Below are 17,478 nucleotides of genomic sequence, written 5' to 3'. Positions count from 1 at the left end.
CAACCATCTTCTTCTCCTTCTATTCGTATGCGTTCCTATACTATTAATCCGATTGCAATGAAACTTTGGTGAGTTGTCATGCGCATGCCCACAAAGATTTCTGATTTAGAAAATCATCTTCTTCTACTATTCGTATGCGCTCCTATACCATTCATCCGATTGCGATGAAACTTTTGTCAGTTGTTGTGCGCACACCTGCGAAGGTTTCTAAATTATTATTATATAAAATACAAAGTTTGTTGTTTGTTTTTTCCATCCAATTTTGTTTTTTTTTTTACTACATATTAATAACATTAATAACGTTTTCATATTTTGGATTCGATTTTAATTTAGTGTTCTTATGTTTGACCTTTACTCCTATTAGAATTATTTTCATATTGCCATATTGTATTACACAGATATTTTAATATTAAAAAAATAATTACCTCTTATTATTTTTCAAATATCTAAGATAAATATAACCACGAAGCGACCCTGTGCGAAGCCGGGTACTTCAGCTAGTACTGTATAAATTTGACTTTTCTAGTTACTATAGATATCATTTTTTACAGATCGGAGGGCTACAGCGAGGAGTTCTACCAGTGGGCTTTGCCTCTTGGCTGCGGATGCTCAGCGCTGATGGCGACGGCAGCCGCCTTCGTCACCCGTTCAAACAGTCAGTTTATACTTAAGCACTCTGTATGGAAGATCGGCAATACAATCACAAGACTAACGCGTAGATGCGCTTTGTGATTGTTATATTATCTTGTTTTGTAAACTGGCATGATTATAACTGTGTGGGAAAGGAAAAGTGAGATAAGTCTAAATTCACTACAAAAATTTTGTACGCTATGGGAAATTGTTTTTCTTTGTGAAATTTATTGATTCAATATTATTTCGATTCGTCCCTTTTATTCTTTATGCATATAATTGATTAATTTGGCATACTGAACTAATTTTTCAATTATATGACTTATCTCCTTTTTTACCTTTTGCATACAGAGATATTATATATTACACACAGTTATTCCTGTTTTTAACTTCTTAGGTATAAATATCAGGAGAGCTGGGATAAGTTAGTATAATGACAGGACTACATGTGCGTCACATTGGTGTGACACTAACAAGAATACAATGCAAAATGTTCGACTTTAATTTCTATGGCTGTAATGTTATAGTACTTACTGTCAGTCAAACTTTAGTAGCACTGCGTAGTTGCTATTCAATAAATAAGACATTCTCAGCGTGCATATATATTCCTATGTGCAAAAATAAAACGGAGATAAGTCTAAAATTTCTACTTTTCAGGAGAGCTAAAAAAATTGAGTTTTGGATAACTCTATTATTTATTGTGTTTTTGTGAATCACTTCAGAATAAAATTGAATTTAGATAATATGACAGTTTTACCGTTGGATAGAGGATTGAATAGTGATAAAAGTTGTATAATTTACTCAAAGCTGCATTTTTTCGAGATATTACAGTCTAGTTCCAGGGCGGCAATATGTTTCTGTGTAAAATTGATTGTATCAGCACTGTTCATTCAATTCATCCCCTTTACGCATATTTGCATAATGGTTAATTTGGCATATTCAACAAAGGTTTAAATTTACAGACTTATCTCTCTTTTCCCTTTGCATGGAAATTTCATCTTATTCTTTTGTACATATTGATTTTATGACAATGTGCATTCATTGATCATGCATAGAAAAAAAGATGATAAATTCTATTTATTGAATTTGAATTAGTGCAAAGAATGTCGGCAATTGTTTATATTGGAGATATTTTTCTTATCCTATACTAGACCAATATGGCTACCACAATGATGGTGGAAAGATGTGGTCAGCTACAAGAAAAATCAGTTTTTTGTCTTATCTATAATTTTTATAAATTTTACTCTGACTAACTAAATATTTGTATATTATTGCCTAGGTGATGAACCAACCTATTCGACATTCGTAAATTTTAGAGATATGGGTGTTATAAATTTGTTGTATTCCTAAACGCATGTTTTTACACAATAACTGCCATAGATAATATTTTTCACCACTAAGCGTATATAAGTGTATAAATTTGATTAACCTAGGTATGGGTAGAATTACAATATCCAAAGACACACGTCTTAAATTTTGAATAAATAAGTACAACAATTGCCTATTAATAATATTCCTCAAAATGCAATTTGTTAAATAAGAGAGTTATGACTGTCTTATTTTAATACATAATACAATCGACACCAAAGCCAAAAATGACAACATTCAATTTAATATTTGAAACATATATGTAATATTCTTTCTTTTATTATTATGACATATGTTTTTACTGTTCATGGATTACAGTTGAAGACACCATAGTGCCAAACAAGACGGAACCATAGACAACGAAATAATTTCAACTAATGTTACTTAATACCGTTGTTCTATTTTATAAACAGCTTTTTTTCACAAGAAAGTAAAGCTGTTGTCTAATTTTCGTTTTGAATTGAATTTCGAAATTCAAAAAATGAAGAGAAAAAGAACAAACTCTATACAAATGGGAAATGTTGCCCTTGTGCGGACATGGGCTTTTCGTGGATTGATTTTTGACATGATTAAATGTCTTATGAGTGCAAGAAGGTAGATAATATTAGCATATTCAATAAAACTATAATTTATAACTGAATAATGAGATTTCCAATGAGTTTTACAAGATAGACTGACAATATGCTTTTTCAAATATTCATTTGTCTTCTTTTGTTCATTTTAATGACTGAATTTGTACCGTCTGCCTGTAAATGTGATGTTATTGATTTTAATCAAAAATTGTTCAATGGTTCAACGGATAATAGAACCTGTACACGTGCATAGATTTACTGCTGACAGTAAGTATTATCGCGGCCATAACAAAAAATGTACGTGTAAACATGTATTATCCTGCAGATACTGGATTGTATGCATGGATCAAAAAAGTTCGGAAGCTTCTGAATTACTGTCAGTAGTAAATCCATGCACATGTAAACGGGGTATTATACCCCCTTTACACGTATTCGTTTGATTGTCAGTATCTCATTTGAAAGCCATTAACTCGACCCACTGGGGCCAAACACACATCGACAAAAAAATCTGAATTCGGTTCAGCCACGAGATATTGACTACTGCGCTAGTGTTCACCACTATTCCACTTACTGAAAACTCACCTTGTAATAAATAAATACTGGATTTGTACAGAACGATATTCTTTTTGATTTTGCTAGTAGTCATGTTTATGTATAGTTTGTCTGTGAAAATCGATTATTATAACCTGCCATTGGTTATATCCATATTGTCTTATTTTCACGGTGTTACTTTATCTATTAAGAGTATTTTTTTTTCTGACTTGTAATAAATTGTACACACAATATTTGCATATTATGGTATACTTTTTCAACATTTTTTCGAATTTGGAATGTTGATGGTAAAAATATTTTTAAATATTTCTTGCATGTAAATTTATTATGTTTTGCATTGCCGTGTTTAATGCCTTAAGGGGAAGCTTACCATTTGTACTTAAATCATGTATAGATAAGCTATATTTGACGCATATACACACTTGTGTGTCAATTAACAACTTTTATTATTAATTTTCTCAGGCCTTTTATTTAGTTTTATAAATAAACAATATAAATAAGTAATTAAACTATATAAATAAGTTAGAAACAAGAACTATCTCATTTAGGGATTGCAATCCTGTACAAAATTTCTCATCCTGGAATTAAAATCGATTTAATTCTGGAATTAGACAAAAATATATACCTACCTAGGTATGAAAGTTTTTTATTATGAGATTGTAATATTTTTATCTATAAACTAATAATTTTCTATAAATTATACTGCTTCTTAAGAAAACTGTGTAATTTTCTCAAAATTCGTATAAAAACTATTCCTGTAATCCTGGGATTTGACCATTTTTAATCCTGGAATTTCGAAATCAAGCGGGATCCCGGAATTAAAAAGCATTATCGCAATATTAGAATTATTGGTTGTGCTTGTATTTAGCTTTGCATGTATGTTTGTTTTGTGTCTCAATTTCGGCATTGCGTTCAATCTTCGCACGCTTAAAACGCAGCATTAATTTGTATGGAATAACGCATGTGGCCTCATTGCTAAAAACAATTCCATATAGTACAATATATATTATATTGAAACATGTTACGTGTGCGTAGTTTGCATGCATTTAACGCAGTTACAAAATTGGGACTTATAGTTTTACTATATTCTATTTTTTTTAGGCTGATTTTCTAACGCTTACTTTATATTTAGTAATAAATTAGATATCTCATTGTTGTGTAAATAATTTAATATTGTAAGGTTGTTATGGCTGCATGCTAATTTTTTTAACAAGTTGAGGAAATACAATCAAAAATTAACTAATAACATCACTCACCATTACCTAATTTTAACAATTCGAATCCCATTCATTAAATTAACCATCTAAAACTCTATGATTACCTAAATAGTCTATGATTACCTAAATAGTCTATGATTAAAAATCAAAGTTGTCAGTCTAGATTGTCTATTGTTTCAGGCCTACAAGAAACAGATGCCGAGACACAGCCAGTCATCGCCGACATTGATACATGATTTTTACCAGAAAATTTATTAGCCAATTTTTTTTTATAAGTATAGCAACATTATAAAGAATATTCAGCTGAATTTTGGTCGAGTTGGTAACTTGACATAGGTACTTGCTTTAGTAAGTAGAAATGTTTCAGTTGAAATGAAACACTGCAATGATTTGACAATTATCTCGAATAGACACATTCGTGATGGAAATACATTCCTTAATATCTTCTTAAACATAATCCAACTATTATACAAAACTAATATATACATTCAATAATATCCACTAGAAAATAAAACAATAATTCTCACATTTTTTCTTCCGAAAACTTATACAAATGAAATGGGTTGGCTTTTTTATCTATGAGAGTTTGAACTGAAAGCAATAATATAAGATTGCTGATAAATGCATGCGTATTATAAAGATTTCATTTGTTAATTATTATTCAATATGATTTGCATGGATTTGGTTGCTACGACTGAAATATTTCCATTTTCTAATCTATAGCACCTTCTGCCAAGCAGCACTATCAACTTCAATTATTCGAATTATCGGATGCAAAAATTTAATACTCAAATGTCCAAATTATGGAAAGACGCGTCTTTTTAAGATGTCATCCTATTTCCCTTATGAATTCTGTTAAAAACTCATATTTTCTTACACTTTTCCAATCAATTTGTTTCGTATATAGTAAAATAAAGTTATCTGTGGCGCAATTTTGTATGGTTCAGGGGGTCCTCGTTATCCGAGGGTAGAGTATAACCATCATAACTTTGCACTCCGGCTCTAGGATGAAAATTAAGTAATTTACATATACTATAAATATTTTTTTTACATAATATATTAATACAAATGAATCATTTGATCTAATTTTATGCGAGGTAATCAGGCAAAGAGGCATTCAGTGTAGTAAAAAAAGTGCAAAGTTATGAAACGTATACTCTAATAAAATTGGGATTGAAAAAATACCTCTTAAAGCTCCGCTTAAAACAGGGACCAACATTACTTAGTAAATGGGTTTAATTGGGACATGTTTAGAACAAGACACGTGAGCAAGACAGAAATTGCGTAGGAGTGTGGGATTGAAAGTGACAGTTAACGACTGTGAGCTATTGCGCTTGGGTGTTTATGTGTTTTTTTTTTTACTTTTTTTGTATTATCCTGCAAATTCGTAGCTGCGTGGACTCGGTTAATGAGAACCCCTATATTTAAAAAAAATTTGCTTCGACAATACTATATAATATTTTTAATTTTTCGATCATCATCACAGCATGATTTATCAATTTTGACATAAATAAGTAATGTCGATACAATACGCCTTAATGATTGCGCCGGCAGAGGAGCCGAAATACCGACGTGATAACTAGCAATATGCAGTAATTGATGCACTACGAAAACTAATTTAAACGTTACATTAATATTTTTAATACTTATTAATTTACTGTAATATCCAGTTTTGTATGTTTTAAGAATATCAACTTTAAATGATTCGGATTGATTGAAAATTGTAGGTAAAATGGAAATAATATTATTACGTATTTGAATGAGACAATATCGTAAAGTAATTTATTTTGAAATACCTACAATATTTTTAAAGCATAAAGTTATGATGTATTTATCTATAATAATTACATTTTGGGACATTAATCTATAAATTTTCAAGTATTTTATGCACCCATGCAACAATGTTACCAATCTTTGTTGTATAGTATTTATATAGCTGGAAATAGGAAAAAGTATATTAATATTTAAATTTCAAATTTTTTTTATTCCTTTCCATGGGCTCTTTTTTGTTTCCACGTAAAATTTAACTCTAACAGTAATTTGACCGAAATTCAGCTGATTAGAATAATATATTTCCTCATTTTCAAAGTATTACTTTTATATTCCTGACATCTCAAAGAGATATTTTAATTATATGTAATAAGCATTGTCCTATAGTATGAAATTTTAAGTTAGAGATTTTATTTAAATTTACATTTTATAAAATGACATTTGGTAAGTAGGTATAACAAGTAAAAATAGTAACCAAAACATTTTTTTTTTGGAGGTTGGTGGAGCAGACATCTGTGACAGTATATCTGTCTGTGACACTTGTCGATTTTTGGTAATTCGTGGGGTTACTGCCAAAAGATGGTAAGTATTGAAGTCATGTAATGCGCCGGCTAAACGGCAGTTACTTGCCTGCGCGGTATAGCGACTTGCCTGCGCAGTATAGATTTTTTCAGCGCTTTTCGGTTGGCTTAGCGTGAACTTCAGTTTTCCCATCCATACACACGGGCTTCCTGATGCAAACCGGTTGGTGCAGGTTAGCTTGTCGTAAAGCATGAGCGTCTAGCCGGCGCTTTATGGAGTAATTGCAATTGAAAGTTTTACATGCCCTATAAAATTAGGCATAATGGTAATTTCTGTGTGCTTTATGTGCGTGTTCTATATATCGGATGGCCTTCATTTTTTGCATCCGTTGTTAACTCTAAATACCTAAATTATCGACTAACAACTTATGGCAGCAACCCCACACGGTCACAAGTATACCAACCGATCAATAAATTATTTTCGCACAAAACATCCGCTATTGATTTGGCTCAAAAACATTGCAGATTCTCTAAATGGCAAAATTTTTAGTGTTATATTATTTTACATTAAAAGTATATGTTTATATAGCTAATTATTATAGTTTTATAATGTTTATAATTTAGTTGGTTTTGGCTGTTATTGCAATATACTGGTTTCATCTCATTTATTTAGTCTCCATTATCGAAATTAGATAATATCGTAGTTGTAAATAAACTCAACCCATAATTACATTGAGTATTAGTACCATAGATTTGTATTCTTATATCTTTCATTCCAAATTATTAGTATTCCACATTGCAAGTTTAAAGGGAAAATTCATTAATTGTCTGAAGTTTTAGACTGAAAGTAATAGTGATTCTCTTCTATATAATAAAAAAATAAATATATGTACTTATTGAGTTTTACCTTTGAACTTAGAATGTCACTTAGTGAATTCTATCCTTCCTTACACGTTTTGGTCATGTATTTGCTACATTCAATAATATTATTAATTATTGAAAAATTATTACCTACTCTGGTCAAAGGAATAGATTAATATATAATATAATATATACTTAGGTACTAGATATAAGTGAGACATACTTATTTTTGTATGTAATGGTTACTATTTAGTTCAATATTGACCTAAAAATGCTCTCAAACTATTAACTATATTAGTATAACCTCTTGCGTCCTGAGGTACACATATGTGGACGTTATTTAAATATTTTTTAGTAATGATTTGAATGGATACTTGAACCGCATTTGACTACAGTGGTATAGATAGTATATTTTTCTACCACTAGAGCCAAACACTAGCCTATGTAGTTTTAAAATAAATTGCTATTTTGACTTTGAAGTTATGGATATTTGCACAAGACAAAAATGGCGGCTAAAAAGTCAACTCTGACAAGTAAGTGCTTTTAATTAAATATTAATATTTATTTATATTAAAAACCAATGATGTATTTAGTTTCACAATGAATCATAGTAATATTCCGTATACTTTAAATTATCTTTACACTTTTGTAAAATATTATAATCATAGTTTCAAAATTCGGTACACACATGAGTAACTCAGGTCTAGAGTGATATATTTTGACATTAGTATATCTGATTTATTGAGGTTATGTTTTTTGTTTACATTTAGACGAATCCTTGAATAGCCAGCATATTGGTGATATTTTGAATGATAATGATGTCGAAGTTGGTGGAGGATATAACCCTGACGACAGTAATGATGTTCACATTCATCTCCTGGGCCCAGATGATGACTTTATTCTGGAGAACCAGTGAACTTTACTCACTGCTAGAGGCTGAGATACATCCTTCAAAATCACAATCCAGGATCCTATCCTGGCTTATGAAACCATAAGGTATCAATGCTCATATTATATTACTTTATCATTTAGTCATAAATATCAAACTTATCATTTTATTAGGCAAGTGCATGCACTGCTAAAAAATCAATTAAGTACCAATTAAATTGATACAGTTTGTGATGAAAGGGCTTTGTGATCTCCATATTGAGGATTCGATGGACAGAATAATTAATATACTTAATATACCTAGTGATTAATACTATTGGCCATTAGTATTTATATTCCTGGTGTTGAATACTTAATAAATAGGAATAAATGTATCGATTAATTCATAGTATTGTATTTTCTATTGTTTCAGTACGCTGAGCCTAATAAGACGAATGATGCTGAGCTGAAGAGTTCAGTTCATGGCCATATATGGTTTATTGGGTGCTGGACTCCAATTGCTCTATAAATTATTCTCCATGTGGGGAAGTGAATCCTACCTATCTGATGAAGATACGATACAATCTCAATGCAACGCTGTGATGTTACTTTGGCTTCACAACAACTGCCTTTGTACGTCTACACATATGACTTTTTTACCAGCTTCAACCTCACCGATTCGTTATTTCAGGCCAATACGTGTTATGATTCAAAGAAGACGAAGAACGATATGCATCACTCAGTCAGCTGTTGTAAAATACTGATTACAAGTCGATGAGCCGCATTAATCTTCACAGTGGTGTGTTTGCTTTCACAGGACATCAAGCATGTAAACTGTGAGGATCTTTGACCACTGTGGACATGGACTTGTTGGACATGGACATGAAATAGTTTGCTCATTGTACATGCAAACTTATAGGCAAGAAAATATTCACTGTGATTGGAATACTTCATAGTCATGGAAAATCAGACTTGCAAACCCTACGATTTGGTATGAAAGTCATTTAGCCATCATTATCATCATCGATACAAGGTCATCCAAGAAACTCTTCACCATTAGCTTCCATAACACACCGAGTAAACACAGATCTACTTCTAAAGCAAAGAATGGTTGTCCCTAAACCTATTCCCTGAAGTGCGCGTTAATTAATGTGTAGTATTTTAGGGTTTTGACCGTTATTGTACTATATTTTTAATCTAAATAAATATAATTATCCAATCACCATTATATTATTATGATTACTGTATTATTTTTCTAATAAAATTGTATCATTATATGGATATCACATTGTTTTTCTTTCATTTCATTGTTTGTACTGTATCCAATATTGTGCTCTATTGTGACCTGAGATGCACTCATGTGCACGTAGTGGATTTTAGTTAATATATAGTAAAAAAAATATTTTAATTTTTTTTTGTGATCTTAATAATATTTATTGAACAGAAAAATGCACAAATATTTTTTCTCATGACTGGTTCTATCTCGGGTCTCAAGAGGATAATAATTTATGCCCTTTTAAAATTAATAAAAAAAAAATGCAATTAAAATTTTATTAATAATTCAAAATTTATCAATGCATCAATGAGCGTATAAAAATGTATTTAATAGACAATATTTGTTTTATAAGCAAGCTATTGTATTTAATTTATACATACCGAAGATAAAAACAATTACGTATATAATTTAATATTTTTGTATGCAACACTGAAAATACATACATACTAGAATAATTAAAAAAAAAAGAATATTGTAAGAATTTTAGTATTTCTTTTACATATTTTTTCCGATATTCAAAATTATAGTATTTTGGGCGTCCTATACTTGTTTTATATCGTACATAGTACGCGGACCAAAATTATAGGACAAATACTATAATTATAGTAATGTTGGCAATACTGGATACCTACATACATATTTATGTTTCTGAAACTGTTACAATATAATATGCTTTCAAATAAACTATTCTTAACCGGTTCTATGCCTTCAGCGAGTTTTCTCGTTCTATGAGGCTGTAGTCGACAGGCCGCACATACAAATTTCGCGAGTTATCTCATCCGAGTTTAAACTCAAATTACTAGCAACTGTCAATTATTGATTTGCATAATCTAAAAAATTAAACACACAGTGACATCTGTTTGAATGATTATGAAATACTAAGACATGAAGTACAGTAATTTTGGTAAGAGCTTTGCTCTACATTCAACGTGTGCCGTTATTACAGTTTTATCACACTATTTAGAATAAATGGAGGGATTCCCCTTTGAACATTTTTCATCGCGGTGTATCTTATAGTACTTGACATATTTTGTAGTTGGAATATTGTAATTTTATTGATTTTAGAGTATCGGGATGAAGACAGTGTTAAACATTTGACTTACACAAAAAAGTTTGCGTGAAGTTTTGTAACAACCCTGACGTTTTTAAATGTATTTTTCTGCGCAACTGGTGGTGCAAACGATACATTGTGTATCCATTCGGTAAATCCTTATGACATACGTTCAATATATTTCCAAAAAATATAACTAAGTATATTAAGTTTTATTTTTGCGAAAAAATCTGCGGCCTGTCAGATACTGCCATAGTAATATCGTGAGGCATAGAAAATGTTAATAGCATGTGGAATTAGGGTTTTTTCGGGTCTTTTTGGGCAGGATGTAATACCTCACTTGTTTTAGGCTTAGTATAATTATATACCTAATTAATATTATCATTTTTATTTATATTACCAAATAATTAATATATCAAATTTAATATACTTATTTTTTTATTTCTACATTCGTAAAAACTTTAAAATATCTCATATAGCCAGTATTATCACTCAGGAGTATTTTTATAATAATTTAACCACATATAGGTATAGTAAATTTATTATTATTGTTAATTATTACTGTTCTGGCAGAAGACACTAATTCGAAAAAATTACATATTGAGTTAGTTATACCAAAATGTTCCTTCAATCTTTACCGTCTGGAAACTTTAACTTAATAAATAAATGGTCTTTATTTTAAAGTCATCCTTTTTATGATTACTTAATAAACTCACATGATAGACCATTTCAAACATTTTAACAACTTCAAAGTCAAATTACTCAAAACTAGTATTCTCCAGCTAGTGTGTTCTGCCAGAACAGAGACGATATTCATATTTATTAAATGAATTCAGTAGTTTTATATTTCCTAAATAATAATATTATAATGATTACTATAAACTATTTATAACTTACATAATAAAATATCATTGTTTTCTTTTATTTACATAGTTTGATTGTTTATACAAATTGTTTAGTCTCCAGTGAATCTGACAATATCATTAAATCACTTTAATTGTAAAATTATATTTTTATCTTTTTAATGTTGTCAACTGTAAAATCTCTGTGGAAAACTTTGTTATCAAGTAAAATGAAACACTATATTATAATACTCTTTGGGCTGTTAAAACCTATGATGTGACAAAAAGAAAATTTTACAGGAGACAAAAAAATATTTTATAAGCTCAAAAATTTTATAGGTAGCGGTGGCATATCATTATTGAGTGTAAAGACTCTGATGTGGCGACATTTGAGGTATTATTAAAATGAGATACGTTACATTGGAGGTTTACATAATTAATTTTGGTGGTATATATGTTATGCCGAATGTGCGAAATTGACTATTACATGAAATGGGCAAAATTTTTCCTAAATCATGAAAAATGCAAGCCCGTTGCCTTATTCATGAATTAGACAAAATATCTGGCGAGTGCGTGAATTCGGCAGTAATTTTTCTGCCTAGTTCATGCATTGGACAAATTAGATAGTAGCGCTATGGTGGTATTTTTTGCAACTAAACAAAATGTGTCAAATGCTCATGCATTGGTCAAAATGTACGTATATTATCTATGGTCAAAATAGATGATCGCGCTCCGGTGGTGTTTTTTGCAACTAATCAAACTAACCAAATGTGTCAAATGTCATTGATTATAATATAAAAATATACCAATCAATAACTACAATGACGTTCATATCCATTTACTATGCGCAAAAAAAATCTAGAACTATAATATGATAACGGAAGAATTTTATTGAAAGGTATTTTCGCGATTTGATTCGTGCTTGGGTATCAATTGTGCAATGGTCGATTGTATGTTTGTGATAGTTTGTTGACACTTGTTAGCTAAACTCAAAATGGACATACAGTTGAATAATTTAATTCAGAATTACAAAACCTAACCTAACCTAATAATAATAATATTATATTATGTCCAATTATAACTAATAAAACCATCCGTATTAAATTTACTTTTTCTTCTGTCATGTTGACAGTTTAAGAATTCCATACCCTGGCGAATTCATGTACTCGGCAGAAAATTTACGTAATTCATGAATAAGGCAACAGGCTTGACTATTACATGAATTAGCCAAAATTTTGCCCATTTCATGTAATAGTCAATTTCGCACATTCGGCATAACATATAGACCATTGGAAGTTTTAATAAACCATGCGGTCTAATATAAACAAACAAAAAATAATATAAAAAATATTTTGACAAAATTGTCACCTCTGAGGTTTTAACAGCATAACAGTGATTTATTGGGTACTTAATCCATATAATTTAGTAACGAAGGTATCCCTGTCAAATCTAATATATGTTTACCAGGCAGGGGTTCCATGAGATTCTACATAATATGTCAAGAGGTCTTACAAACAAAAAAATATTGGAAATGATTGCAATAAGTTAGTGATTCTCAACTAGGGTTCTGCGATTCGTGTCAGGGATTCCGCAAAAGCTTGCGAAAAAGGTACAACCTGAAACCCTTCAGGTTAAAATCTATTAAAAATGTTTAATGTATTTTGAAATGATGGAGCATTTAGAAAGTTTAGCTATCGCGTCATAGTATTGAAATACCTAGTGAAAGTTTTACTTGGGAGGGGAATTTTTGAGGAATTAAGGAATACAAAGTATGTAATTCAGTTATCAGTTATCGCTATTGCTTACCATGCACTGTTTGCAGGTAGACAAGTCCTGCATTGCTTAAGGTAGCACATTTTAAGGGGCAGCAAATTAAGGAAGAAATGCGAATAATATATTTTTTGAGTAGTTTTCGTTGAAGATACAGATTTTTTGCCTACCACGCTAATAAACTACATATCGACACCTCCTACGTGAAAGGTCGAAACTGCGTTTTTGACTTAATTGCCCTTTAATAAATAATTTTAAAGATTCAATCAGTATAATAATATATCAATCAACTAAAAAATTACGATCCCAGCATTAAAAATTAAAATTGTGGTGTCATTGAAATTTATTAAAATCGTACTACTGAAAAGTACCATTTTGCAGTTCTGACCTTATACGTAGGGGGTGTCGAAATATATATTGTGTTTTGCAGATGCATATATCTATATAGAGATATTTTCTCTGCATGTGTCCATTTAAGATGGCCATGCAGAAATAACAAAATGTGGAAGATAATAAATTTAAACTAAAAATAGTATGGGGCAAAATTTTAGGACTGCTTAAACTTAAAGTGCTTTACACGTTCCTTTTATAATTCTCTAGGCTTTATTGTGAGTCAGCCAAATAGACGTTCCCTGAGATTTTACAAAATGCTTCAAGGGTTCCATCAAACGAAAAAGGTTGGGAATCACTGTATGGTATGAAAATTTATATCTTAGAAAAGGGCTTTACTGAATATGAGATCCGGTAAATGTACTGTGATAATAATATGTAATTATTATTGTTAAGTTTCCATCCTGATTTTGTAAACATTCCAATGAAGTGCAATTTATTGTTATAGAAATTTAATTTTTTTGTAAATAAATTATGGTATATCTTAATTATATAATTGTTTAGTTTTAATTAAAATATTTATTTGTATTAATATATTTTCGACCTTGGCCTTATAGAACAGCCCACATGTGTTTGTTGCTGACCACATCCTCTGCGAATGTCCTGAAAGGGAAGATCTACTGAAGTTGGTCAAACCAGCGATTTGGGGCATCGAACTTGTCTGTATTGGTTGCCACAAGGGCCTACATTAATGAGTACATCTCCCCACTTACTTGGGCATGACCGCTTTTGAATATTTTCCCTCTTTAATTCTGTATCATTGAGAATCAAAACCTATTCAAATGCATTTTTTTTTTGAGATCTCAATTTACCATTAGGTTGAATTAAAAAACTTGCTAATTCTAAAGATATTGCTTTTGAAAAATGGGTATTAGTCTCAAAATCACCAAGTTTAAAAATGTAGCTAAATCCATATTATGGGTAATAAGAGCCAGATATTTTAAACCGGCCATCCAATGACAGTACGGCTATAATATAAAATCGCCAAGTATATTTATCACTGATTATTTTCAAAACATCAGTAAATCCAATTTCTATAATAAACGTTTCACATGCAAAACATTATTACATTAAGTAAAATCTTCATAAACATACCTACTTTAAATCGGTTTTTTTCAATTTGTCAAAAATACATTTCTTGGATATGTATGGTTTTGAAAGTCATCACACTTCAGTGTGTGGGTGACCTAAGTGCTCAGTGTCTACTCGTGAGACATTTCCATACCTATAAATTAATATTATGTATTCAAAGGCTTCGGATTTCATTAGAATATTTTGATAGCTGGAATGTTATTGTATGTATGAAAATCAACTAAACGTAATGTAATGTTAACTAGAGATTCCAATCCCGGGATCCCGAGCTATTTTCAATACCTATGAATCCCGGGATTGATAAACATAATCCCGGGATTTCGGGATTGATTTTTTTATCAATTTTTATGGAACATAAAATAAAAGCGAAAATATAACAGAAAAAATACTTTTAATAAAAAATAACTACATTAGAAATAAACTGAGTTTGAGTGAAGTTTGATTTATACCCATGTGTAAGTTGTCGATTCATTTTATTTTTTCACATAAATTATTAAAAATGAGAAAGATTGGAAAAAAGCAATGCTTCGCACTTTTAACAAAGTAATTCCACCGTGACCTCATACGTTTTACGGCAATTTCATATTTGGCTGACTAATTAGATTTATGAAGCGGAAAGGCCATAAGTACGCCATGCTTATTTGCTTTCTATTTTAAATCTCGCTAATCCATTCGTTAAGTCTTTACTATCAGAAACAGCAATCTCGTATTAAATTCACATTATTATTTATATATATATATATATATTTAATATTATTTACTCCATTAAACTTCTGTATTTCCAAAATTGAACGTAGATATACAATATTAACAATAAATGTCTTAAATATTATAAATTATACTAGATTTATTTTTGACCGATTTTATCAATGTTATGTGTAAATATAAAAATTAATATACAATGGAAAAAATGCCAATCCCGGGATTGTCAAATTGTAATCCCGAAATCCCGGGATCAGAATTTCGGCTCGGGATTGGATTCCCTAATGTTAACATTGTAATTTTTGAATTCATTACATACCTACGTAAGATATATCTACTAATCCGTTTTTCTCATTAATACTTTTTAAGTGTTTTCCTTTTGGTTATGCTCAAATTTCTTTATATCGATTATGTGTATTCTTATAATGTATTTGTTACATTAGTGAATTAGTCGGTAATGTCGGTAAGTGAAAAATGACTCAAATTATTATAAATGGTAGCATTTCTAGCAAGGATTTTAAAAAACATCATAGCAGCCAAAGGGTTTAATAAACAATGTAAACGTGAAGCAGAAAGCTAGTAAGCATTAAAAAAATAGTCTAATCTCTTTGTACCACTCTTGTAAATAGTTTAATAAAAGGCAAAATATATATTTTTATAACATTTACTTGATTGTTTTTTTATCTTACTTTACACATAATATCGTCTCTGTTCTGGCAGAACACACTAACTGGAGAATACTAGTTTTGAGTAATTTGACTTTAAAGTTGTTAAAATGTTTGAAATGGTCTATCATGTGAGATTATTAAATAATCGTAAAAAGGATGACTTTAAAATAAAGACTGTTTATTTATTAAGAAGGTTTCCAGACGGTAAGTTTGAAATAAGGAACATTTTGGTATAACTAACTCAATATGTCATTTTTTCGAATTAGTGTCTTCTGCCAGAACAGTGACGATATTATGTAAATTTATTGTATATTATGCGTTTTTGTCATTGCCATGACAAAAATGCATAATACCCCGTTTACACGTGCATGAATTCACTGCTGAAAGTACGTATATCGCTGCCATAACAAGAAAATGTACGTGTAAACATGTATTATCCTGCAGTTGCAAGATTGCATGCATGCAGTGATGTCCCTAGACAAAATCCCGCTCCTAGGCAGCGCCAAAATGCCGCCCCATACAGTATTTTTTTATCATCCTTTCATAACTATCTAAGAAATGTGTTTTATAGTTACTAATAAAATATATACCACTAAATCTAATTTAATATTTAAATGCCATATCTACGTCAAAATACACCTGACAACTTCCAAAACTCACGATTGACTGGCAAAAATGTTTGGAAAAATTTTAAAATAGGTAAGTATATGTTCCTACCTACCTATAATTCGAAAATTTGCACATGTCATTGCTGGTCTTCAAGGACGTGACCTCCAAAGAAAACGGAAATAAACTAGACATCGCGAACCCGACAAAAAATAAAGTCCTGTTAACTTTAAAGTGTTAATTAATGGGTAGGTACATTTTGTTTCCAACCAGTGAGCACATTTTTTTTATGGAAAGATATTTCTGTTATTACTAATTTTAGGTAGCTATTTCTATGTAGGTATACTAAATGATTCTCCTCGATTTGCCGCCCGCAAGCGATGCTCAATCTGCCTACCCCACGGGACGTCACTGCATAAATGAATCAAAAAAGTTAGGGAGTTTCTGAATTTTCATACAACAGTCGGGATTTTTTCGATCTGCACCTGCGTAGTAGAGCGATACTGGCGAACCTGCCAGCAAAAAACAAACTATACCGAGGAGACTCATTTTGAGTTAAACCGATTTTTACGAGTTGTCAAATAGTACCATAAAATGATAACATCATGTCTCGCTTACTCTTGAAGAATGAGATTGGAGAGACAGTCAGGACTTCTACATGTAAATAGTTATTGTCACGATAGTTTAAAATACACACCAGTAACTGCCAATACTGCCACTAAA

The 17,478-nt window shown here is 30.6% G+C and overlaps 1 protein-coding gene across 10 annotated transcripts in view; it reads left to right on the top strand.

Annotated features, from left to right (window-relative positions):
- Window positions 1-4,890, top strand: part of LOC147063691 (major facilitator superfamily domain-containing protein 12-like) — a 41,014-nt gene extending 36,124 nt beyond the window's left edge. For 5 of the 10 annotated variants that reach the window (XM_085959853.1, XM_085959851.1, XM_085959848.1 and 2 more), the window contains exons 9-10: window positions 552-655; window positions 4,520-4,844. In XM_085959853.1, coding sequence (XP_085815979.1) covers window positions 552-655; window positions 4,520-4,575 — 160 coding nt within the window. In that variant the 3' untranslated portion in view covers window positions 4,576-4,844. Of the gene's footprint in view, window positions 1-551; window positions 3,065-4,519 lie in introns of those variants that run through there. The other 5 variants (XM_085959847.1, XM_085959846.1, XM_085959845.1 and 2 more) reach the window with 2 other exon arrangements.
- Window positions 4,891-17,478: the final 12,588 nt, after the last annotated feature.

Source organism: Rhyacophila brunnea, unplaced genomic scaffold (genome assembly GCF_057557595.1).
Source record: "Rhyacophila brunnea isolate RB1 unplaced genomic scaffold, BYU_Rbru_1.0 scaffold_9, whole genome shotgun sequence".
Classification (NCBI taxonomy): domain Eukaryota; kingdom Metazoa; phylum Arthropoda; class Insecta; order Trichoptera; family Rhyacophilidae; genus Rhyacophila; species Rhyacophila brunnea.
Note: the sequence above shows the minus strand (reverse complement) of the source record. Positions and strands in the feature narration are given on the sequence as shown.